Source organism: Lissotriton helveticus, chromosome 9, assembly GCF_964261635.1.
Source record: "Lissotriton helveticus chromosome 9, aLisHel1.1, whole genome shotgun sequence".
Taxonomy (NCBI): Eukaryota; Metazoa; Chordata; class Amphibia; order Caudata; family Salamandridae; genus Lissotriton; species Lissotriton helveticus.
Window position 1 is genome coordinate 1235561231 of NC_136070.1, and position 24160 is coordinate 1235585390.

Sequence of the window (24160 nt, forward strand, 5' to 3'; positions counted from 1 at the left end):
CTTACCATTCCATCCCCTCAGACCTTGGGTCCCACTACAGCATGAGGGGACACTCTAATGTAGACTCCTCCAGTGAATACAGTGTGGGATGTGTCCACCCTCAGAGGTGTATTGTGCCGCCTCGTCTTAGAGGGTCAGCTTCCACTATGAATGTAGGTACAGCTGTCCTATCTTACCAACCTCTTCGACCCAAAGACCCCTGCTAACATGCAGTGCAAACACTTCGAGCACCCTGTCCCACTTCACGCATGGCACTGCCACCCAACCTTCCTGAAGTCGTAGCCTGTACCTTTGTAGGAGACACGCCGGAAGCCGGGCAGACAATTTGATGCATGATACAATCATGCTACCTTGCCAACCATGGCACCAGGAACCTGGAGTCCCTCTCAGTGGTTGGCATGATCATGCCACCTTTACAACCATGGACACTCTGCAGCCACGGAGGAGGCACAGCAGGAACCTGGAGTCCCTCTCCATGGTTGGCATGATTGTGTCACTTTTTTTTTATCATGGGCACTCTGCAGCCACAGAGGAGGCAACCAGGAGTCACTAAGTGGTTGGCATGACCATGCCACAATCCCAACCGTGGGCACTCTGCAGCCACAGAGGAGGCAACCAGGAACCTGGAGTCACTCTCAGTGCCTGGCATGATTGTGCCACCTCTACAACCATGTAAAAAGAACAATTGATGGACAGAATGCAGACCAATGTCATACACTCACCCCAGTACAGAGATCTGGGCCTAAATCCATCATGTTTTTTGCTCCCCATGCCATTCCAGTTTGAACCCAGTCATATGCAAATCAAGCTTGACCCTGCGCCCAATGGTAACAGTCCAGCCCAAACTGCCAGGCCAGGTCCTCCCTGGACTGGAAACAAGCAACCTAGGACATGTTCTGGGGTTTCAACCCTCATCAGCCAGGATAGCTTGACTCCAGTGGTGTGGAGAGCACAGGTCCCACGTCTGGGCATACCCGTCCCACTCGGGTGATAAATGCAAAAAGAAAAATTGATGGACAGAATGCAGAACAATGTCATACATTCACCCCAGTACAGAGATATGGGCCTAGAACCTCTACAGCCAATGGCACACTGCAATCACGGAGGAGGCAACCAGGAGCCTGGAGTCCCTCCCAGTGGTTGGCATGGCCGTGCCACCTTTCCAACCGTGGGCACAGTCCTCCTAAACTCTATCCTACAGCTTATGCAGTAGATATGCAGGGCACCTGGTGTGGCATGAATCCATGGCACACTCCTGAACTCTAGGCACTCTGCAGCGCTGCACGAGGCCCGCCAGGGAGCCCGGCTGGATGGCTCTTGTAAACCAGGGAAGGCTCGCTCGTCGCTATTTACCACCTGCTCCAGCAGACCCGGCTCTCTGCAGATCCCGAGAGACCTCGGTTGTGCCAGAAGAAGCTAAAATAAACACTTCAAAGTGAAAAACAGGCCAACTCCCTGGAGGGCCTGTATTTCTGCCCGGCCTGATGCAACGCGGGAGCCCGCCTTGCAGGAGGCCGTGCTGGGAGGCTTCCAAGGAATGCATCGCCCCCGTGTGCCCCAGGTGAGGGGGGCGCCGGGGCGGGGTAGCGCCAGGAGCTGGAATAATAGCATGTTTTCGATTGTAGCCGCCTCAAGGCGCTGGATGGCACGAGGCTCGCGCCGCGGCCTGGGCGCGTCCCTGGACGATACCGCGGGATCGCTGTAAACAGCAACAGGGTGGTGGCATCAGGTGGCAACCCAAGTGCCCCTCACTGGGGAGGGACGGGAGAAGCGGTGCCAGGGAAACTCGGCCTGCGCTGCCATGCCCGACATGTCTTCGAGAGCTGATGCCCTGCAGAAAGGCGGAGCAAGCGGCGACAAAGATGCTGCTATGGAGTTCAGTTTTACACTGAGACCGGGATCGTTGAATAACCAGGTGTTGTTAGATGAATGAATGAATGAATGAATGGTTGTGCGGGTCCAGCATGCACCTGAGCATTCATGATCGCTGCAGCTAGCGACAGCTGTGAGCTGCTTACAGAGTCGGCTCATGGCTTGCAAAGAACTGCAAAGGCCGCCCCGGTGTTCTGTGTGTTTTAGGCTGTTAGTCTGTTAAGCCACATTCATCCGAACTAGCCCCTTTGGCACCCAGAATATTGCTCACTTCGACGAGAATCCTGCTGCATCGTAAGACCGCGAGGTTTTGGCTACCTGATGTCTAGGAACGTGTTTTGAACGTAGACTATATAGGGTCACTGGAAAGATTTGAACTGGGAGTATTTGAAACGCTTTAGTTTAATCACCACTGCAACCCTAGTGGCCAGAAGTGAGGATAAACAAACTTCAAAGCGCACAGAGGGGGCTGCGGCGGGTGAGACTGGAGAGGTGAAGCAGGCAGGATGCTAAGAGCTTTCCACACCAGTTGGCATTCGGCAACAGGAAAGTACGCAGTGGGTTTGCGGACAGCAATGGCAGGCGCTGGTGGCACGCTGGGACCAGGATGAAATGTTGAGCGCGTGAGGAAGGCGAGTGCGTGACCTGAGTGACAGAGGGTTGAGGCTAAAAGGAAAATAAACAGGACAAGGGCAAGAAGATGTACTGAAGCAAGAGTATGGGGCAGAAGGTCACTGAGGGAGAGGGGCAGTGGGATACAAGGGAATGTCTCAGTTCACGTGGCCTGTAAAGGTAACAGAATGGTGGAAACCAGGGAGCGAGGGTTAAAGGTAAAATATTAGCTGGGTGGCAAGGGGTGCAAGCAACAGAGTGACCAGACCAAGGGGGGTGGAGAGTTCACACAGACTGTGGGAAAAGTGCAGTGAGGATACAAGGGAATGTCTCAGTTCACATGGCCTTTAAGGGTAACAGAATTGTTGAAACCAGGGAGTGAGGGTGAAAGGTAAAATACGAGCTGGGTGGCAAGGGGTTGAGGAACTTAGGCGCTATCTCTGGAGAGTGGGAGGACTGTGCAGGGGTGAGAAATGGAGATCTGATAAGTGAGCCGCGAGTTTGTTCACCTGATATGAAATATTGTGTTATCGAGTATGGAATGTCGGCAGAAGTACCAACATTCCCGCGTCCACTCATGAAGAACCGGCCTGTGTTTGAGGCGCTTTTTTCGAGGCGTGGAGATTGCAACCCTTCCTCTAGCATAGGACTAGGTCATTTTGTGAATGAGGGACCCGTCGAGATCAATTTTGCTATCGAGGGATCTTCATGGAGGAGAGCTCAGAAGGAATCTACCTGCAGGTTCTCTGGTGGAACCTCTCTGCAGGTTCTCTGGAGTTCACAAGGATGGGCTTTTCCTGGACCAAGACTTTGGACACTTTCAACAACTGTTCTGTAGCGCTCTAGACGGGCGCGTTCTTTCTAGAATCTTCCAACCTTTACCGGTAGCAGGGGTGTTTAACGAAGAGCCGGGGGGAGGGCAGAGGTCCATGACACATTTCCAGGATATCCACACAAGATACATTTACCTGCAATGAACCTAAATGGAACTCATACGCATTCAAGGTTCATCCCAAATTTCTGGACAGGATCCGGCACTACTGGAGCTTTGCTGGACACCCCTGATCGACAGCATTTATAACCCAACAACATGCACTGTCAGAAGCGGTTTCTGGTTGGCCTTTCAGATAAATGAAAATATTGTTTTATCTCTCTAGAAGGAGCGTGCCTGGCTCTGGTGCAAAAAAGAGGGGCAACTGGTGACCGCAAACGCTGCCATGTGTTGACAACACTGAGGAGGTGGAAAGCCTGAGAGTTCGAAAGTCGACGCTGCTGCCATTTTGAGACCACTGTGGAATAGTTTAGGATTCGATGACTGAGGGTAGCCCCATCAAAGACCTGTTCCACCCAGAGGGCAGATCGAAATTGAAGCTGTGTGCCTATGAAGGAGATGTGGGCTTCCAGCTGATTAGGAATCTGAATCCCGGCTCTGGCACTTGACTACAAGTCCTGTGACCCTGGGCACATCACTCGCCCTCCCTGCTCCTAAACCCCTAAGTATGCATGACACAGAATGCCATTATGAAATGCAAACAAGTAGATCTGCAGCTGATGCCAGAGCTCTGTTGCTGGGGTGCTATATGCTTCCATAAGGAGCCCTCAAGCTGCTATTTGAGCTGTCAGCCGGAATCAACAGAATACCAACAGGTAACACAAAAACATAGAATAAAAAAGTGCACCTTCGGGAAAACAGAACAAGAGGGGCTAACTCGCCAGCAGCATCTACAACCTGTCCGAAGAATGCTTTAAATCGTGGCCATGTACTGGTCATTTACAAGGAAACGTTAGGCACCCGCTCTCTCGAGTTATTCTCAACCTCGTGTCCTTTTAAAGAATTCTCCCCTGACCTTTCCACGGGCTGAAATAAATACCATGTTTCATAAAATACGGGACTCTTACAATCTGGCCAGGCTGCTGATGTCAGCACGGAGCAGGCCTGCGGGGACGGGGCGGCCGTGGCTAGCACTTGGGCTAACATGCTGCAATGTAATGCAACCAGGACATCTGACATTTAACTGGCCTCACGCGGGGGCCCTTGTGGCTGTGCGCGCAGGCACACCGTTGCCAGCCCCTGGGACCTGCCCAGTGCCCATGAGATGTGATGGGTTCGACTGTATCTAGAATGTGCTGGAAAAAATACACTTGTAGAAATGAAAGATTGTAAACTCTGAAGCCAAGACGGAGCGGCCCTGCAGAGGCAAGAATGCAGGGAGGGGCCGGGGAGGAAGAAGACGTGGGTCCTGGGCTCACTGTGCCACTGGAGTCAAGCTATCCTGGCTGAAGAGGGGTGAAACCCCGAAACCGGTCCTCGGAAGCTTGTTTCCGGTCCAGGGAAGGCATGGCTTGGCAGTTCGGGCTGGACTTTTCCCATGAGGCACAGGGTCAAGACGGATTTGCATTTGCCCAGGTCTAAACTGGGGTGGCATGGTAAGTAAAAAGAATGACGGATTTAACCCAGATCTCTTGACTGGGGGTGAATGTTTTGATTTGTTCTGCTTTCCGTCTATCCATTGTGTGTCTTTTGCTTTCTCGTCCTAAGTGCGCCAGGTATGCCCAGACGTGGATCCTGGGCTCACTGTGCCAAGGTATTCAATCTATCCTGGCTGATGAGGGGTGAAACCCCAAAACTGGTCCTAGGATGCTTGTTTCCGGTCCAGGGAGGACCTGGCTTGGCAGTTCGGGCTGGATTGTTCCCATGAGGCACAGGGTCAGACTGATTTGCATATGGCCAGGTCTAAACTGGGGTGGCATGGTGAGCAAAAGAATGATGAATTTAACCCGGATCTTTTGACTGGGGGTGAATGTTTTGATTTGTTCTGCATTCCGTCCATCAATTCTGTGTCTTTTGCTCTTGCCTGTGGAGGCAGTAGAAGGAAAATGAGAGGGCAGGAGGAGAGAGGAGGGGCCGTAGGAGAGAGGAGGGGCAGAAGGATGGGGTGAGGGCAGGATGAGGAGGGAAGGGCGACTTCAGGAAGAAGGTCGGTGGAGGGTGGAAGGCTGTGAGCAGAGAAGGAAGAGTGGAGGGGGCAGAGAAGGGAGGGGGAAATGGAAATAATTGAGGACAGGAGAGGGGGCAGTACTTTCATAAGGCGTGGGGCAATTTGTGGGATGGTTACACAGGGCCACTGCTCATGCACAAGCTTCCTCTGCATAAGCGGACATACGTCATGCCTGCCAGCAATGCCACTGTTGGCATGGACAGACCCCCTTTGGGGACCCCTAACACTGTTCTAGTCCCACTCTTGGGGGTACCAAAGGCCATCATCCTTTAGCCAGTCTGAACCCGCTCCATTTTCAGGCATGTATGTGGAAGGCGCCCAGAAGACCTGCGCTAGGTTTTAACGAGGAGCTGGGCCCCTGGGAGATTTAATACTGATAGTTGTGGCCGGTGGTAACCAGTGGTTAACCAGGATTAAGGAGTGAGTTCAGCACAGTCGTCGAAATGACAACGCGAGCTCGGACCTTCACCTCCTTGCGTTATCCCAGCTAAGGGAAGACGCAGGAGTTTCCACTTACCTCTCTAGCAAGGGAAAAGGGTCTAATTAGTGGGGGTCTAACGGGCTGTCTCCAGTGTCAATAAAACGCATTTAGAAACTGTATATACACCTTGAATTCTAGAATAGACAAGTGTTTTTTTTTTTTTAGGTTACCTGGACTTCTCTTTTCATCCTTCTTAACCCTTACATCTTGCTACCCCCTCCAACTTAAACAAAGAATTGTGATAAAAGTGAACAAGTGCGTTTTCACTGACCCCATAGGACAAAGCCCACAAAACACGTCCTTTGGAGGCAGATGCGGCGGAATGTGATGTCCAAGAAAACCACTTGTTTAATTGCTTCTTTTGGTACCCAAACCCCTCCTGTTCTCTAGATTTCCACCTCTCCACTTGGTACCACTATTCCCTTTTATGTTTTATTAACCTCTTTCGATCTCGTGACGGAACCACGCCGTCATGAGACACGGGCGGCGTGTGCTTATGACGGCGTAGTTCCGTCATGCTGCGGCCGCTCAGCCCACGCGGCACTGATTCCCCGCCTGTGCGGGCGAATTGATGAGCGGGCGTGGTCATGACGGAACCACGCCGTCATGAGCACACGCCACCTGTGTCTCATGACGGCGCGGTTCCGTCGAGAGCACGGAAGTGCCACGCTCACCCACCACCCCCTCCGTGCCGCAGCAGAATTAGTGCCGCGGCGAAGGGGTTAATACAGAAGGTCAGAGTCAACATCCTCCGAACTGTTCATTGGTGGTTTGACTATCAGTGGCTCTGGGGCCCTCGACAAACCCACATGCACTTTGGACTCTTGCACAGTCCGACCAAAATCTGAAACGCCTGCTTCCAAGGAGCTGGTGAACTGACCAGCGAGGCTGTACAACCTGCTTTATTTATTTATTTAGAAAGTTTTATATAGCGCGAACAAGATCTTTGCAGATATCAGAGCGTTTTACATAGAAAGGGGGAGCATGAGGGAACATAGTCAAACAGGTACACACAGCTTTCAGGGTGGTCGGTCATCTCTGCTGGTCAAGAGAGGACAGGAGTAGACGGGTAGAGAGAAATATTTTACCTGCCGAGGAAGCTGTGGCCACACTGGTGCCTTTTATCATATTGTTTGGGACTGCCTGGTACTGCAGGGCATCTCGGTGGCAGAGACGAGTGAGTGAGGTGTGTGGGGCATCCCTCACAGTCTCAGTGAAGTCGTATCTCCTAAATGTTTGGGAGGAAACAGATATACTCTGTATAGGACATATATAGATCGCCCTGGGGTTGGCTGCAGCTAAACGGAATGTTGCTAACATGTCGGGTGCAGAACAGGCGCCACAATTGGAGGACTGCAAACGTGATATGGACTGGTGTATACTGGCTGAGAGGGTGGTACATGAAGGCCAGTGTTGCCCCCAAAAGTGGGCAAAAGTTTGTGGACATTTCAATGGTTATAGAGGTAACATATGTGATAACCTAAACAATAGAGGGGTGGCACGGTTGTATGAATGTGCAAACTTCGTGCATGCCCCATCTCAAATATGCCTCATATTTACCCAGTGCTACAAAGGATAAAGAGCGGCCACCACTCCCTTCTTATATCAGGATAAGATCTCCTGAATACAAAAATACAATTTCCTGAGCACCTATGTATTCAAAAGAGGTCCAGTCCTGTAGTTGCCCAAAGTATGCAATTTCCTATTCTTTCTTTTATTTAATTCCAAAACCGTCTTGACAAGTGTAAACAATCATAGAAACAGCCATATGTGGCAACCTAACCCCCATCTCCTTTGGTGACTGTATGCCTAAGGCAGTTCCATTGAGCCATGCTGCAGGTTGTGTTAATTGATGGGGTGGGTGGACAGAGTGGCAGGATGCAGCTATGAAGATGATCTAAAGGAATTTAACAGTGCACAGTTTCGTTTTTTTTTTTTATTGCAATTGTCAATAAAAAGATGTGTTAAAAGAAGGACAGAGTGACGGGGAGAGAGTTAGCCATTTACACAACAGCCTCCCTCACTGTGACAAATATATGGATAAAAAAGCTACACCGAGCGCATAGTACCTTTTCTACCTACTACAGGCATGCTCTTTTGGCAAATGCAGTATAGGGAACACATTGATGCATCGTTCAAATATGGGTCCCCTATGCTAGCCTGACTCTGGGTGCCACGTGTGCCCCCGCGCCTTCACAGCCGGCCGCCTGGAGTGCTAAATGCCATGTTTGCCTCTGAATATTAGGAGACCTCTCGATAATTCTTCCGCGTGACACATCTCCCTGAACTCTCGCTCCTTTCTCATCCCATTCACACCGATGAGCCTTCCACCAATCAGAGCCCGCCGGCTAATCTCCTCAGCTCAGGCTCTTTATTAAAAGATAATTCATTTTTAATTGTACATTTTGGTCCTGCTCCCTTACCCCTCTAGCAGCTAGCTGCTGCTAATGGCCTGCCTGGTCCCCTGGTAGGGCTCCGTCTGCAGAATAACACCACTGCTCCTCTGCCCTTGCTCACAGTTTTGCAAAAAAGCAGGAAAGGTCAGAGAAATGAAAGCAAAACACAGGCGAGCTGTGGGTCCGCCTAAATGTAAATGTAAATGTAGTGCTTATATAGCGCACAAATCACCCCCGAAGGGGTCTCAAGGCGCTGTACACATACCGCTGTGGAACCCTTCCTAGCCTTTCCCTGTGACGTGCCCACTCCTGGGCACCCCCAAGGTGAAGCCAGGCATCCTAGTGCTGTTGTTGCCGTGGTGGAGATTAAGCAAGCTATTGCCCAGAGTTGCAGAGTGGGACCCATGATTAGACTAGGCACAGAGGCAAGAATGATAAGGTCCGAGGAAATTGAGCCCAAGACCCGCCGAGGCGGGAATTGAACCATGGTCCCAGGCTAGACCTCTGCATCAGGGTCTGCCGCTCTAACCATTGAGCCACAGTTCTCCCATGAGGCTCCGATGCAGATCACGCCAATGAGAAATGTTACTAGAGAAAACAGGAGACGAATGAGGTGAAAGATTAGGGCAGGCAGTGGATGAACCTAGCAAGGAGTTTGGTGCAAGAAATGGGCAATAACCAAGGGCAGTGAGAATTAATGTAGGGAGTACCGCAAAAGCAAACATAAAACGGGGGCTAGCACACAGGAGTAGCAAGGAAAATAGTGAACCGAAAAAATAAACAGAAGATGTAATAAGGTGACCCCCTAGAGTTAGAAGCAAGAAATGGGATGACCCACAGGAGACAGAAGTAAGCGATGGGGTGACTCCAAGAAAAGAAATAAATGTCACCCTAATGCTTAGAAGCAGGAAATGGGTGACCTCCAAGCAATAGTGTGACCTCCAAGAAAGAGAAGAAAGACATAGGGTGAACAAAAAAAGATGGACCAAGGAACAGGGAACGGTCTCAGAGATGGGTGCAAGGGATTGGGTGACCTAAATTGGCAGGAGAAAAAAATGTCTGGTTCCCAAGAGATGACCACAAGAAATGGGGTGAATCTATGGCAAAAATAAAGGTCTTGAAGCAGTAGCATGAAATAGATAAATCTAGTCACTAACAAAAAGTGTGTTGACCATGGCATTAAGCAAGAAAAGAAGTTAATCATAGTAGAAGCAAGAAATGTATGAATATATAGATTATGTGGTATTTCTATAGAGCAGCACTGGGGCACTTACATACAGCTATGTTGTACCAGATCCTGGGTGTGTGGATGGAAAAAGGCCTGCTGCTTGTTTATTTTTTTTTTAACTTAGTCTGCACGTGTCATGGCTGCGAGTGTGCTGAGAACCACCACAGATGGTGAGCTTGTCTGCAAGATAAGCAGGGATGCTGGTCATGATAGATGCAGCTAATTCTGAAGACGGTGCTGGGTCTGCAAAGGGAGCCAATGGAGTTCCATTAGGGTGGAAATAAGGTGATCGCAATTCTGTGGCATGTGGGACAACCTTTAGAGGTGCCAGTGAGGCATCTGGGAGGCCATGGGGCAGAGCTCTACCACCAATGGAGTAGCAAGGGTGCCAAGGGATCTTGGAAAGGAAAATGGACCACTTAACCACTAGTTATGTGGTAAATTACTACAATAATAGGGGTTAGATGGGCCAGTCAGGCTACTGGGACCTGGTGCCGCTGCACCTGCTGCAGCATTGATAGCTGCGCCCTTGGTTACCATCGTCCAAACGTGTACAGGCCTTGAAAAGTAGTTCTAAAGTCGCTTTCTGGAAGAAATGGTTTCACTTTCTTTAGAAGAGAGCTGATAACAGGCAGCTTGTTTGAACTGGGGAAGCATGGTGAGCAAAATAACGATGGATTAAATCCAGATCTGTGACTGGCAATGAATGTTTTGCCATTGTGCAACATTCGCCCATCATCTTGTGTGTTTTGCTATTCGCCCTACGTGGGAAGGGTATGCCCAGACGTGGGTCCCGTGCTCACTACGCCACTGGAGTCAAGCTATCCTGGCTGAAGACGGCTGATAGCCAGAAACCGGTCCTAGGATGCTTGATTTCGGTCCAGGGAAGACATGGCTTGGCAGTTCGGGCTGGACTGTTCCCATGAGGCACAGGGTCAAGACTGATTTGCATATGGCCATGTCTGAACTGGGGTGGCGTGGTGAGCAAAAGAACGATGGATTAACCCCAGATCTGTGACTGGGGGTGAATGTTTTGCCATTGTGCAACATTCCGTCCATCATCTTGTATGTTTAGCTTGTTTTTTTTTGCCAATGTGTTCCCCGAGTGTGAGACTGGCGTCCAGGCTAAATCCAAACGACTTGGCATTTGGGATAAATCAACGCAAAACGGAGCTGTCAGAAACAGGACCACCGCAGGCATAGAAGCAAGATATGGGTTTTACAGAAGAGACAATGAGGGAAAGACGAGCTTACAAGCTCTGGGAAAGGAAGCCCCTCACTCAGGTGCGAGAAAGGGACTACTCTTTCCAACAGGATGGGAAAGATGAAAGAATGTCCCTTCTGCAGGTTGGGAGACAGGCGGCGACCCTGGCCCTCTGTCTCCCGACCCCAAAGAAAAGAAGGGACCTTCCCTTCAGGAAAAAAAGTCTTGCAACCTCCTAAAACAAAAACCCCATATTAGGCAGAGCCTGGGCCCTCTGCATCTGTGCAATGCTAGGACATAGAGGCAGCGACCTATCACCCCACAAGGTGAGAGCTCAGCATCTTTCCTAAGCTAAGAGATGGGCAGCCACTCTCATCCCATCTGTAAACTGGAAGAAACGTCACCTTCACCCAGGCAGGGAGAGGCAGTGACTTCCCTTCAGGAGCAACAGGACCACAGTACATGGTTACCGGTCAAGTACCCGCTGCATACCTTAAGATTGACTGAACATGTAAAAGTAGGCTGAAACTGAGTGAAAACCTTTCCTGCTGGATCCACGTCTGAACATCGAGGCCAAGAGAGGACGCAGACAGCAAAAGACTAACTCCTTGTTTCCGATGGCCATGGTGCGTAGAAGTAGACCTTTCCTATCAGCCAGGCCGTCTCTGCAGTGGACTCACTCAGGGTAATAAGGTAGGGGCTGGCTCCTATATACACACTCAGCGGCACGCCTACTGCGGTGTTAGTCCATCATGAATGCAGACAGCCTGTAGGCAGTAGACGGATTATGAGGTCCAGGAGTACACAGCCATAAGGCTGGAAAATGTGCAATGAACACTGGAAAGGTGAAAGATTGCAATGTCCTGGTACTTAGAGTGCACTAATACAGTGCTTAATTTGAGCCGGGTGTTTCCGGTGCTCGGCACCAGCACTTAATTGCCAACACCGGCACTTAAGTCAGTCAGCCATATGATGGTGCCGTTTGTGTAATTTAGGGATGTGCATAATCACAGTTTAATAATTCAATATACATTGAAAATGAGAATTACCTGCTGCCCAACCCATTCTTATAGCTTTGGGGGGCTGTAGTACTCTCAATTGTCACTTTTAAGAGTGCGATGGTTAGTTGTTGTGTTGGTACGGACATTGGAGTGCTGGTTGGGGCAATGGGTAGTGCAAGCTGCAGTGGCCTCCTGAAGAGGGCCCGGGCAATTTTTTTTATTTTTTATCACAAATTAAGCACCAATGCATTATCATAGTATGGGGATTGATTTTGGAAGGAGTGCGACAATTCCCATACACCAACAAATCCCTACATAAATAAAACTACACAAAAGAAGCCAAGAGAAACATTAGGGTATAGACCAGGGCAAACATGGACAGGCCTGTACGGAATGAGCAGGGCTTCCCAGCAGTCCAGGGTCTCTGAAACCACAATACCACTGAGTCGTGTATACATGCACCAGTCCCGCCTCCTCTTACGATATCTGATGCGGATGTCAGTGCAACCGTGATCCTTCTCTAGGAAAGGAAAGTAAGTGTTGGAAACCACTGGAAGCAGCTAAAGCGAGCCCTGGAAAGTTTTAGGAAGTGGGAACATACATGGCACAGAGGGAGCTCAGAAAAACAAAGAAACAGGAACATGAAGCAAAATAAACAGGAAAGTGGAGCTGGGTGTGGATAGAAATAAGTTGCTAATAAGGAGACCTGAGATGGAATAAGCAAAATAATGCTGGAAAAAAACGCAAAAGCAAAGCAGACACAAACCCAAAGATAGGAATACCAGACGGAAGGAGCGACAGCTAGATTTGGATGTGGGCAGAAGAGTGCGACGTCTGCCTGATCCGCGGATTAATATTTTATTCAAAAAGCCTCATTACGCGCAGCCCGCGCCACTAATTACCGAGGAAGGCGAGGAGCAGCCAGCAGCCCCATCAGGCACATCACAGCGATGCGGCTCTCGGTGCAGACGCCACATCCAGGCGCTGCGACAAGACTTTATCGTTCGCAGCCAAGGCGATACCCTGAGCCGAGGCACAGAAAAAACAACCCTTCTTGGGCCATTTATCCCTAGGAATGGCTAATTTCTATCCAGAGCAAGGAAAATATTCCGTTCTTTGAGCGTGCAGTCTCCAGTGGCTCTATATATATATTAGGGGGTGTCCAACATAGGTTCAAGAGGGCCGGATCTATAATTACTTCCACAAAAGACACATTTACAATGAATCTACATGGAACTCATTCACGGTAAGTGGGCACCTGGAAACACCCCTCAAAGCTGCGTTTGACACCCCTGCCGAGAGTAACTTCAGACTGCTGATATCACTACATACAGGTTTACACCTTACATCAACCTTGCTTCACACCTCACACACATCTGCACTACGTACATGACAAGTGACATCCGCACATACATATTATACTGTACCTCACAGACAAATGTTTACCTTACAAGAATAGGTGTGGACCTCACAGATGCATACCTTACAGGACCAGAGATACCCACACATACATCTGTGCACACTGCATGTTTCATTACCATCAATAATGGTCTACGCCTTTCATGACCATGGGTGCACCACACCTACATTTGTACACCTTACGTTAACATGGGCTCACCTCCTTACATGTACAGAGGGCATCCCTTACATCAGGGTACAAGTCCTAAAAAAAGAAATAAAAAAAAAAGAAGTGGGGGGACGCTGACATCACGACAGGAAGTGATGTCACAAAAGGTGGCTTGCACCATCAGACTCATTGCCTCCCCTCACTCACCCCTTACCAAATGGAGCTACACATTCACTCTTTGGCCTCTCTGGGGCGAGATCTCGCCCCAGAGAGACCAAATAGTGAATGTGTGGCTCCATTTGCTCCAGTTATCGAGCTCCCGGTACAATAAGTGGGGGGACGCCGTCCACCCACGTGGTACCTCGACTCGAGCCCTGCCATACATACACATTCATGTCTTACTGGAACAGTACTGCACCTCAAAGATGCTTACCTCTCACAGCCAGCAGTAAAAGAGATGTAGACCTTACATGGCCAGTGGTTCACCCGATACACACCTTACATGAATAGGGATGTATTTAACATACATAATTGTACATTACAAAAACCGTGTCCCCCATGAACAATGGCACAGCTCACATACCTGTGTATGCCTTACATGAACAGTGGTGGCCTCACGTACCCCTTACGTCAATAGCGGTGTACCTTACAAGTGTCAGTTGCTTTGTTCAAAGAAATGACTGTATCCGCAACATTCAACTTTTTGTGAAAACCATATACGATTTAAAAGAAAGGGTTCAACGTCCCTATTGGGAAACCAACCCGTGCTGCTTGAACCCACCACAAGGACAATTATTTTCTAGTCAAACATAGCATTTTGTATTGTATGAATATTATGTACACACTTTATTGAACATGGCTGTCAATAAAACAGGATAATAAAATGATTAAAGTGCAAGAGTGACTTTGCAAACAAAAAGCTCTGCAAACAAAAATCCAAAGACACACTAGTCAAGAAAAACGAAACCTAAGGAACAACATTACAAACAAACTGCTAAGGACACACTAGGCATAGTAAAACAGGATCTAAGAGCCTACAGAGTAACCAATAACTAAGCGTCTGTAAGAACTATGGTAATGTTAAGCGTAGGGAACACTGGCTACTCCATAACAAGAAGTAGGGTAACAATATACTGTAGACCTAGGACAGGGGTCCAACCAGCTACTCTATACCAAGCATCATAATTAAAAAATAAAGATACTGTAAACATAGGGTCGAGAACACCAGCTAGTCTGCATCAAGAAGTGTCCTAGTCACAACCATATGACCTAGGGCTCAACGGCAACTCCATACCGCGAGTAGCAGAAAAAAAACTACTGGAAACATGTGGCCATGCGCCCACCAGCAATTCTGCATCCAAAAAAGCAAGGTACTAGAAGCTACTGTTAACAGACGCCCACTAAAATCAACTGTATTTATCTAGCGCTTACTACCCCTGACGAGGCGTCAATGTGCTTTAAAGTGACAATCACTCGAGTTCGGAACCCAAGCGATTAGTGGTGGATTAGTTTAGGGAACTATAATAAATTGTTAATTTGAGTGGTGGACATGTGAGTCTGTTCGTTGGATTGAAAAGGATAAAGAAGGGATTGAGGAGGGAAGAATCTAGAAAATGTTGTTTTTGAGATCTGATTGGTTAGATGGGGTTTGGAATGAGTCAAAGGAGGGATACAAGAGGGAAGAGTCCAGAAAGTGTTATTTGGGTAATCATGTTAGTAACATGAGGTTTGGGATGAGTCAAAGGAGGGATAAAGGAGGGAACAAGAGCTAAGGAACCACACTGTGAACAAGAGAGAAGTCTCTTAGCCGACTGCAGGTTAAGAGAAAAAGCAACTCTAGCCACTGTACAGAAAGAGCCTAGGTAAGACTAGATAGTGTAAACGTAGGGCGGCCGGTCCACTGGCCACCATTCACTTGCAACGGTGGTTTCAATAAAGTGATTTGCGAGATCACGCTCGAATGAAGGGACCGGTTCCACAATCCTAGGGCACTGAAAAGAACAGCTGGAATTCTTCGTAGAGCAGCAAACTAGGTACCATCGTAGAGAGTGCACCTCATCCCTTTATGGATTCCAGAGTAGCAGGCTACTCGCCGAAAAAGCGCTTTGACGCCTCGTCAGGAGTAGTAAGCACTATATAAATGCAATTACAATACAATACAGTATCTGAACCAACAGCACCCGGAATCCCCCCACCCCACCCGCACCTCCTTTCGCCCATCAACAGTCTTAAGCATACAGAAGCAAGAACCTGCAACTCAGAAGGTCCTCCCTCCCCAACCTCCCTTTCCAAGAACTTACCTCTGATATGTTGACTCGTCCCTCCTGAAATGAGCAGTCGGCGGCGTTGTGCGTGCAGACGTGCCTATACTTGCACCAGTGGCACGGGAACGATCCGTTCACGCAGGACAGGCACCTGGAGAGAACCAGAGAGAGAGAGACAACTGTTAGGATCAGGTGCAACAGGGTACAGCTTCGTTGCAGAAACTGAGTCGCTTGCGTTCCGGGAAACCATCCGCAGGACTCTCCTGAGGAAGGCCAGCATGAAACAATTTGCAAGCCGCAACCTCATCGACTCCAAGAAAATGGGACTTCTAAACTGTGACCTCCTCAGAGACAATTAACTGGATTCATGCACAAATTAATTACACAGCAGTTCTTGGACATTATGCCAATTAACACATTGAGCAGTCAACATAAGCACAGGCACCGGACGACGAAACGTGCAGGGGCTTGCTTGGGTGTGCAGGGGCTTGCTTGGGTGTGCAGGGGCTTGCTTGGGTGTGCAGGGGCTTGGGTGTGCAAGGACCTGTAGCTGCTCTGCTTTGAAGGAAGGGTACTCAAGGAGCACAGGGTACTTAATGACCACCCTCTCCACCCTGCACCTGCGGAGCAGGTTTAAAGGCACCTATGTAGGCCTACAGCGATATAGCCGCACACCGTTTGCAGAACAAGGTAAACGGGAGAACGTGTGAAAATGAAATTTAAAAAATAGAAAAAGGTTAGGAAAGATAAAAATAAAACCTCTAAATAGCAACCCCCAAACAAGTGCTCTCCCGCAACGCATGCTTACAAATATCCCCCTAAAACGTACGAAAGGCAAGGCAGAAAATGTACTCAAACAAACGTAACAAGAGCCATTTTAAACTAGACCAGCTCTCTAGGACCAGTGAAGGGCCTCAAAACTCAAAGATGTACTTTCATGAAGAGCAGATTAATGTGGGGACCTCTCTTATAGACGAAATGAAAGTGACCAGAGTGAGCTGGCGGACCGCGACACCTCAAAACAATGACAACGAATATACAGCAAGTGTGACTCCGAGCTGGACAGACTCAAGTGGCGCGCAAATTCACAACCAGTTCTGTACAAACACTGTATATCAGGTGGAGCTCTCCTTAATCATTGGAACAGCATTTCTCAGAAAAAAATACAAATATCTAGTTTTGTAGTGTTTAATGCTACGCCCGGATTTCCATTCTCGGTTCTCAAACGTTTTACAGGTAAGAAAAATAGGGAGGAAAAGTAGTTTAACCAAGATCATTTGGTTTTGACAAGACTAGAAAACTGAAATAGCTCGGTTTAGCAGTTTAACTTCAAGGGTATAAATTCTCTGATCAGTGACTAAGTTCAATTAATTTTAATTTGTGATCATGTAGTCTTATGTACATGCAGAAGTCCTGTTTTAATAATTCCCATACCCAGACTACTCTCATTGTTTCTATTAAAAAAAAATATCTTTGGGTGAGTTGAAGGTCATATAATGTCAATCTGTGTGATCTGTGCCAAAAGAACACAGGCCGCACTCTTTTCTCCCCATCATATAACACTGCTGAGCCTTGTCAAAACAGCCAGAGGTTACATTCTGTGGACTTCACGTATTTTGTTTTAGTTACTGTGATTTTTTTGAGAAAAAAAGCCATATATTATCAGAGGGATAGGCGAAGACTTCAATGTGAATGCATTACTTAAAAAAAGAATGCAAAAGCAAATTATGGCATTCTGCCAATATAATCCCGTTTTGCACCAGGCCATGTCTTTTTAGTTAAGCAAACCCACAGAGAGGAAATTAAACACAAACCCGACCTTGAAATAATACCAGTGTGTCTTAAAGGTCCTTCTACACTCGCCTTTATGGTTTAGTTTTAAGGTGACAAAAGGCAACTGTTTGATACGGTTTATGGAGTGTCTCGTCTCATACATGAATGTTGTTAGTCGACGCGATTTTAGGCGCCAGATTTCGGATGTTTTAGTGCCAAACGTGTACAGACGAGTGAGCAGACATCACAGGAAGTACCATAACACCTCAATACAAAAGCTGAGGCAGCAATGAAAGAGGCAGAAATTGGTCCCCGAAATGTGCATCACCATTTAGATGTTAAAGGTTGCATTTTATTTTATAATAGCTTGTGCTTAGTGCCTCACACCTGAAACAAGCCTCACAGCACTTTGGGGTCCGGTTACAGAGGGTGATTCCAGGTTCCAAGCGGGTGCCTGACTTTGCTGGTGGTGTGCCTACTAGCCAACACCCCCCTCCCGAGACCCATGATGTGATTAGTGATCACATCCAATGTAACGGCGGGGTGCTGAACATATTCAGGCACTTTTACCACAGCAGACTTCGAGGAAATAATGTTTTCCTATTTTTTTACACTATGACCACCAGGTTAGGGTGAGCCTTCGCGCGCTCACACCGCCGGGGTCTTCACACTGGTCCTGATGAATGCCTAGCGACTTGCATTTTGATAGGCAGAAACATGTCGACCGCACTTACCGAGGCATAGCTGAACAATCTATCCAGCTTTCCTACTGCCCGCTCCACTTTTTAACCGTGCTGGGTTGGCCAACGAATCAAAATCCCTTTTTTTTTTTTTTAACACAACCTGGTCACTTTTAGCTCACATAAACATAGAGATTCTATCAATGTGTAGTGGTGCAAATTATTTTTTTAGAGAATTTTTGATTATAGTGAAATGAGGGCTCCCCCTTAACAATGGAAAGATGGGAGCACGTGTGCTTGTTTAAAATACCCCTCACACACTAAAAAAATCCGTTAGTGTCATGCTTCATCATAGGGGTCTTCCCGTCCCTATAACGGGGCGGGCGTGCTACGACCAGACGGACTACGCGGGAGCACTTTCAATGTGACAGAGCTATGTGTGGGTGCAGGGGTGATCAGTGAAGTGTAGGGATCTAGCTAGTGAATGCAAAAAAATACAAAAATTAAAAATTCCCTGGCTAGTAGAACAAATGTATTTTATTGGTTTCTCTGGCTGGGAATGTTAAAAAGGGGATGTAGGTAGAGCAATTACTGACTACCAAGTCGACATGTTTCATAGGCAGTCCCCTCCTGCCTACTCATCAGAACCATGTAGAGATCCCTGCTATGAATAGCTCAGTTATATAAAAGTAAGCCTAATGTCCTACAAATAAGCCAGCAAAAATAGGCTGGATATTTGTGCTTCGGGGCATGAGCTGGCCCAGGTGAAGCAAAGCACCAAAAATCAGTGCCAAACAAGTGACCAGTGGTCCCTATAAAAGAAGAGAAGGAAAAAGCACAAACATATTCATGTATTCACGTTTGATCGTGGATTATACATCATTAATTCCAGCTTGCGTACTCAACATCAGCTAATCTGATAAAATATCGTTACGCAAAGTGCCATTTCTGTCGCCACATATTTTAGTGTATTAATCAGTATGCACCTCGTATTATTAGACACTATGTCCAACATTTCATCCAAACCCATCCGACTGGACATGGTTCCTTATCCACTCATCACCCATACATTAGTGGCTCAACACACTCACTCATCCAATCACACAGGTATCAAAAAGGACCTATATATTATATTTATCAAGATTGTTGTTTACAGAAGTAGTACCAATGGTGGTGATGATTAGTACATTCGTTATATACATACTTTTCCGTAATTTCTTAGTGCCCCATGAGCTGGCAGGCGGAGGAGGATTGGCTCGGTCTACTGGAAAAATAAATAAATGTTGCCGCCCCCGCAGTTAGATGTGGTTCGATCGTTTTCTTACAACAAAATGTGGCCCTGTGACCCATTTATTAGAGACTCGGGGTCCGAGTCTATTACTCACGTTACCGGCTCAGCAATTCGCCTGTCATTCCTACCGCGCAGCTCCGAGGTTGTGTGATCACTCGTCTGCCGGGTAGATATAGTCTATCTATCCCTTTCAGTTTACTCATTGCTTAGCGGGAAACGCCCTGGAGAAGGACTAGAGCGCGCAGTACCTAAGATGGCCGCCGTTATTCGGCACAGCGTGAGGACTGTAAGCGGTAGTCTTTTTTCGCTTTTCATTACTGAGAGAGCACGTAGAGTCTCGAGGCTCGGGAGATTGGTGCAGAATGTGATGTGGTTCTGCCGATTTTAAAATAAATGTTCCCTGGTTGTGCTCGAGGGGCAAAATTTATTGCAGTGGTATTTTTTTTTAAACGAATTTTAGTTTGAAAAACGAGGGCAAAGGTGCAAAGTATGGAAAAGGTCTCACCATCAAAGATAGATGTTTATAATTATATATAGAGACAACGCAGTGCTGTTGTTGTAAGGAGAGTCCATGGGTCAATCCCGCCAGTCACTAGTGGGTTACCTCAGCCAGGAATAGTTGCGCATCATTCCCTCAGGGTTAGTACAGCCCGGGGGTTGCCAGAACACGCCCTGCAGACTAAACTAAAAATGGATACTTTCAATGTATATTGATTACATGAGGAAGGCATCCAGAGAGTGGGGGATCACAGCTGTCCCCACGGTATGTCATCGTTCAGTCCCCTTTTATGTGATTGGATGCGGAACACCCATCTCTGTTCTTTTTCTAAGAGGAACCTCTCGTTAGTCACTTGCTCTATCACAGTCCAAGATATGTCTTCAGGTTTGTGGTTCAATTCCAGGAAGTGATTCGTCAGTTTTGTGCTGGTTTTTCTGCATTTTATAGTACTTTTGTGCTCACCTATTCGGATCTTCACTGCCCTACTTGTCATGCCTACATACTCCAAATTGCAGGGGCATGTGATTAAGTAAACCACATTGGTACTATTGCAGTTGCTGAAGCCTCTTTGCTCCCAAGTTGTCCCGTCACCGAAAGTTATGTTGTTGCTTTTCCTCGTGAGACAACACACTTTGCAGTTTCCACAAGGATGGTGACCATGTACAAAGTTTGGGTTATTTAGTCCGGTGTTGCTATTTGTTTTGGGTCTAGTGTGGACCAAGACATCCCTTATACTCTGTGCTTTTTTGTGGGAGAAAATCGGTTTTGGTATTTGCAATCCTCCACTATTCACGATCTTCCAGTTTCTGTTGATAATCTTGGTCACTTGGTTGGAGCAGGTGTTATAGGTGGTTACACAGATGGGTCTCTTGTCCTCGTCTTTAGGTATTCTGTCTTCCAGAAGACTCTCTCGGCAATTGTTTTTCGCCCGTTTGTATGCTTGGTGGATGATTTTATCTGGGTACAATCGGGCCTCCAGCTTCTTTCTCAGGTCTTTAGACTGTAGTTTGTAGTCATCAATCTCTGTGCAATTCCTGCGGAGACGCAGGAACTGACCATATGGGAGATTGTCCCGCAGATGTCTCGGGTGAAAGCTGTTGTACAGCAGTAAACAGTTCTTAGAAGTGTTCTTGAAATGCGTTGTGGTCATTAGTCTGCCTTCCTTGGGGAAGATGTTCAGATCCAAGAATACCAAATTACAGTTGGAGGTAGTGCTGGTGAATTTCAAATAGTTATCTTGCAAGTTCAACCAGCTCAGGAATTGTTTGGAGGTCCTCTCATCTCCATCCCAGATGATCAGGATATCATCGATGTATCGTTTCCATACCTTGATATTGTCTCTGAAAGGGTTATTCGGATGGAGTATCTTGGTCACTTCCAGGTGGTGCACATATAGACCTGCTATGCTGGGAGCAAATGTGCTTCCCATGCTACAGCCGTGTTTTTGTAGATAGAGTGTCCCTTTATGCTCAAAGAAGTTCTCTCTAAGGGCTAGGGAACAACATTCCATCACCACATTACGTGGTGTCTGGTACTCCCAGAAGTCTTCGAAAAGGACATCCTCCACAATCTCCAAAGTAGCATGATGTGGCAAGCTAGTATAGAGGCTCTCCACATCACAGCTGATTAATAGCTGGTTGTTGGGGTCAAAGGTGATGCTTTCTAACAGATTCAATACATCCTTAGTGTCCCTTAGGTATGTTGATGTTTTTTGAACAATAGGTCTGAGGAAAGCGTCTGCAAACCTCGACAGGGGTTCCAATATTGACCCAATACCGGATACGATGGGTCGTCCCGGAGGGTTTTGTAAATCTTGGTGTATTTTAGGAAGTGTATACAGGTAGGGGGTCCTTGGATTCTTCTGGCACAGGAACTCTCCTTCCTTCTTAGTAATCCAGCCATGGGTCACGGCTTCCTCTACCATCGTGCGGATTTTCGTTGCTATCCTATTCGTTGGATCCGTGTGGAGGATTTCATAGTTCCTTTCATCTTGGAGCAGTCTCATGCATTCAGTGTCATATTGACTTGCCTTCTGTATGACAGTCGCACCGCCCTTGTCGGCCGGTTTAATAACTATACGTTTGTTATTGCTCAACTCCCGTAGTGCTTGTCTTTCTGCATTGGTCGTGTTCTGAAAGGTACTTCTTTCCCGTGGGTTGATGTCTTCGAGTTCCTTCATGACCGACTTCTCGAACGCTAGTACTTCGATCGGTAGGGTATTGTTCATTGGTGTGAACGTGGATTTTGGTCTGAGATTCGTGTCACCAGGTTCAGTCTCATCTCTTTTGTCTTTAAAGAAGACTTGCAACTTTAGACGTCGTATGAATTCTTGGACTTCCTTACATAGGTGAAACTTGTCCATCTTAGCAGTGGGGACATAACCCAGGCCTTTCTCCAGTACCCACTAGTGACTGGCGGGATTGACCCATGGACTCTCCTTACAACAACAGCACTGCGTTGTCTCTATATATAATTATAAACATCTATCTTTGATGGTGAGACCTTTTCCATACTTTGCACCTTTGCCCTCGTTTTTCAAACTAAAATTCGTTTTCAAAAAAATACCACTGCAATAAATTTTGCCCCTCGAGCACAACCAGGGAACATTTATTTTAAAATAGGCAGAACCACATCACATTCTGCACCAATCTCCCGAGCCTCGAGACTCTACGTGCTCTCTCAGTAAAGAAAAGCGAAAAAAGACTACCGCTTACAGTCCTCACGCTGTGCCGAATAACGGCGGCCATCTTAGGTACTGCGCGCTCTAGTCCTTCTCCAGGGCGTTTCCCGCTAAGCAATGAGTAAACTGAAAGGGATAGATAGACTATATCTACCCGGCAGACGAGTGATCACACAACCTCGGAGCTGCGCGGTAGGAATGACAGGCGAATTGCTGAGCCGGTAACGTGAGTAATAGACTCGGACCCCGAGTCTCTAATAAATGGGTCACAGGGCCACATTTTGTTGTAAGAAAACGATCGAACCACATCTAACTGCGGGGGCGGCAACATTTATTTATTTTTCCAGTAGACCGAGCCAATCCTCCTCCGCCTGCCAGCTCATGGGGCACTAAGAAATTACGGAAAAGTACGTATATAACGAATGTACTAATCATCACCACCATTGGTACTACTTCTGTAAACAACAATCTTGATAAATATAATATATAGGTCCTTTTTGATACCTGTGTGATTGGATGAGCGAGTGTGTTGAGCCACTAATGTATGGGTGATGAGTGGATAAGGAACCATGTCCAGTCGGATGGGTTTGGATGAAATGTTGGACATAGTGTCTAATAATACGAGGTGCATACTGATTAATACACTAAAATATGTGGCGACAGAAATGGCACTTTGCGTAACGATATTTTATCAGATTAGCTGATGTTGAGTACGCAAGCTGGAATTAATGATGTATAATCCACGATCAAACGTGAATACATGAATATGTTTGTGCTTTTTCCTTCTCTTCTTTTATAGGGACCACTGGTCACTTGTTTGGCACTGATTTTTGGTGCTTTGCTTCACCTGGGCCAGCTCATGCCCCGAAGCACAAATATCCAGCCTATTTTTGCTGGCTTATTTGTAGGACATTAGGCTTACTTTTATATAACTGAGCTATTCATAGCAGGGATCTCTACATGGTCCTGATGAGTAGGCAGGAGGGGACTGCCTATGAAACATGTCGACTTGGTAGTCAGTAATTGCTCTACCTACATCCCCTTTTTAACATTCCCAGCCAGAGAAACCAATAAAATACATTTGTTCTACTAGCCAGGGAATTTTTAATTTTTGTATTTTTTTGCATTCACTAGCTAGATCCCTACACTTCACTGATCACCCCTGCACCCACACATAGCTCTGTCACATTGAAAGTGCTCCCGCGTAGTCCGTCTGGTCGTAGCACGCCCGCCCCGTTATAGGGACAGGAAGACCCCTATGATGAAGCATGACACTAACGGATTTTTTTAGTGTGTGAGGGGTATTTTAAACAAGCACACGTGCTCCCATCTTTCCATCGTTAAGGGGGAGCCCTCATTTCACTATAATCAAAAATTCTGTAAAAAAATAATTTGCACCACTACACATTGATAGAATCTCTATGTTTATATGAACTGTCCAGGAGGGTGATTCTATCTCAACCTCTACGCTTCCCCCTTTGTTTTTTGTGGTCACTTTTAGCTCACTTCACATATCACCCACACAAAAAACAACCAGCTCCGCAGTAACTCTGGCGTCGAAGCACACCGGTTGGGGGTTTTAGACCTTCCCGGTGGGGCCCGACGATGAAGCA

General features: G+C 47.3%; 1 protein-coding gene across 2 annotated transcripts in view; it reads right to left on the reverse strand.

Annotated features, from left to right (window-relative positions):
* Window positions 1-24160, reverse strand: part of PLXNA1 (plexin A1) — a 589805-nt gene that overhangs the window by 186696 nt on the left and 378949 nt on the right. For both annotated transcript variants that reach the window (XM_078661729.1, XM_078661728.1), the window contains exon 9: window positions 15661-15775. In XM_078661729.1, coding sequence (XP_078517855.1) covers window positions 15661-15775 — 115 coding nt within the window. The remainder of the gene's footprint in view (window positions 1-15660; window positions 15776-24160) is intronic.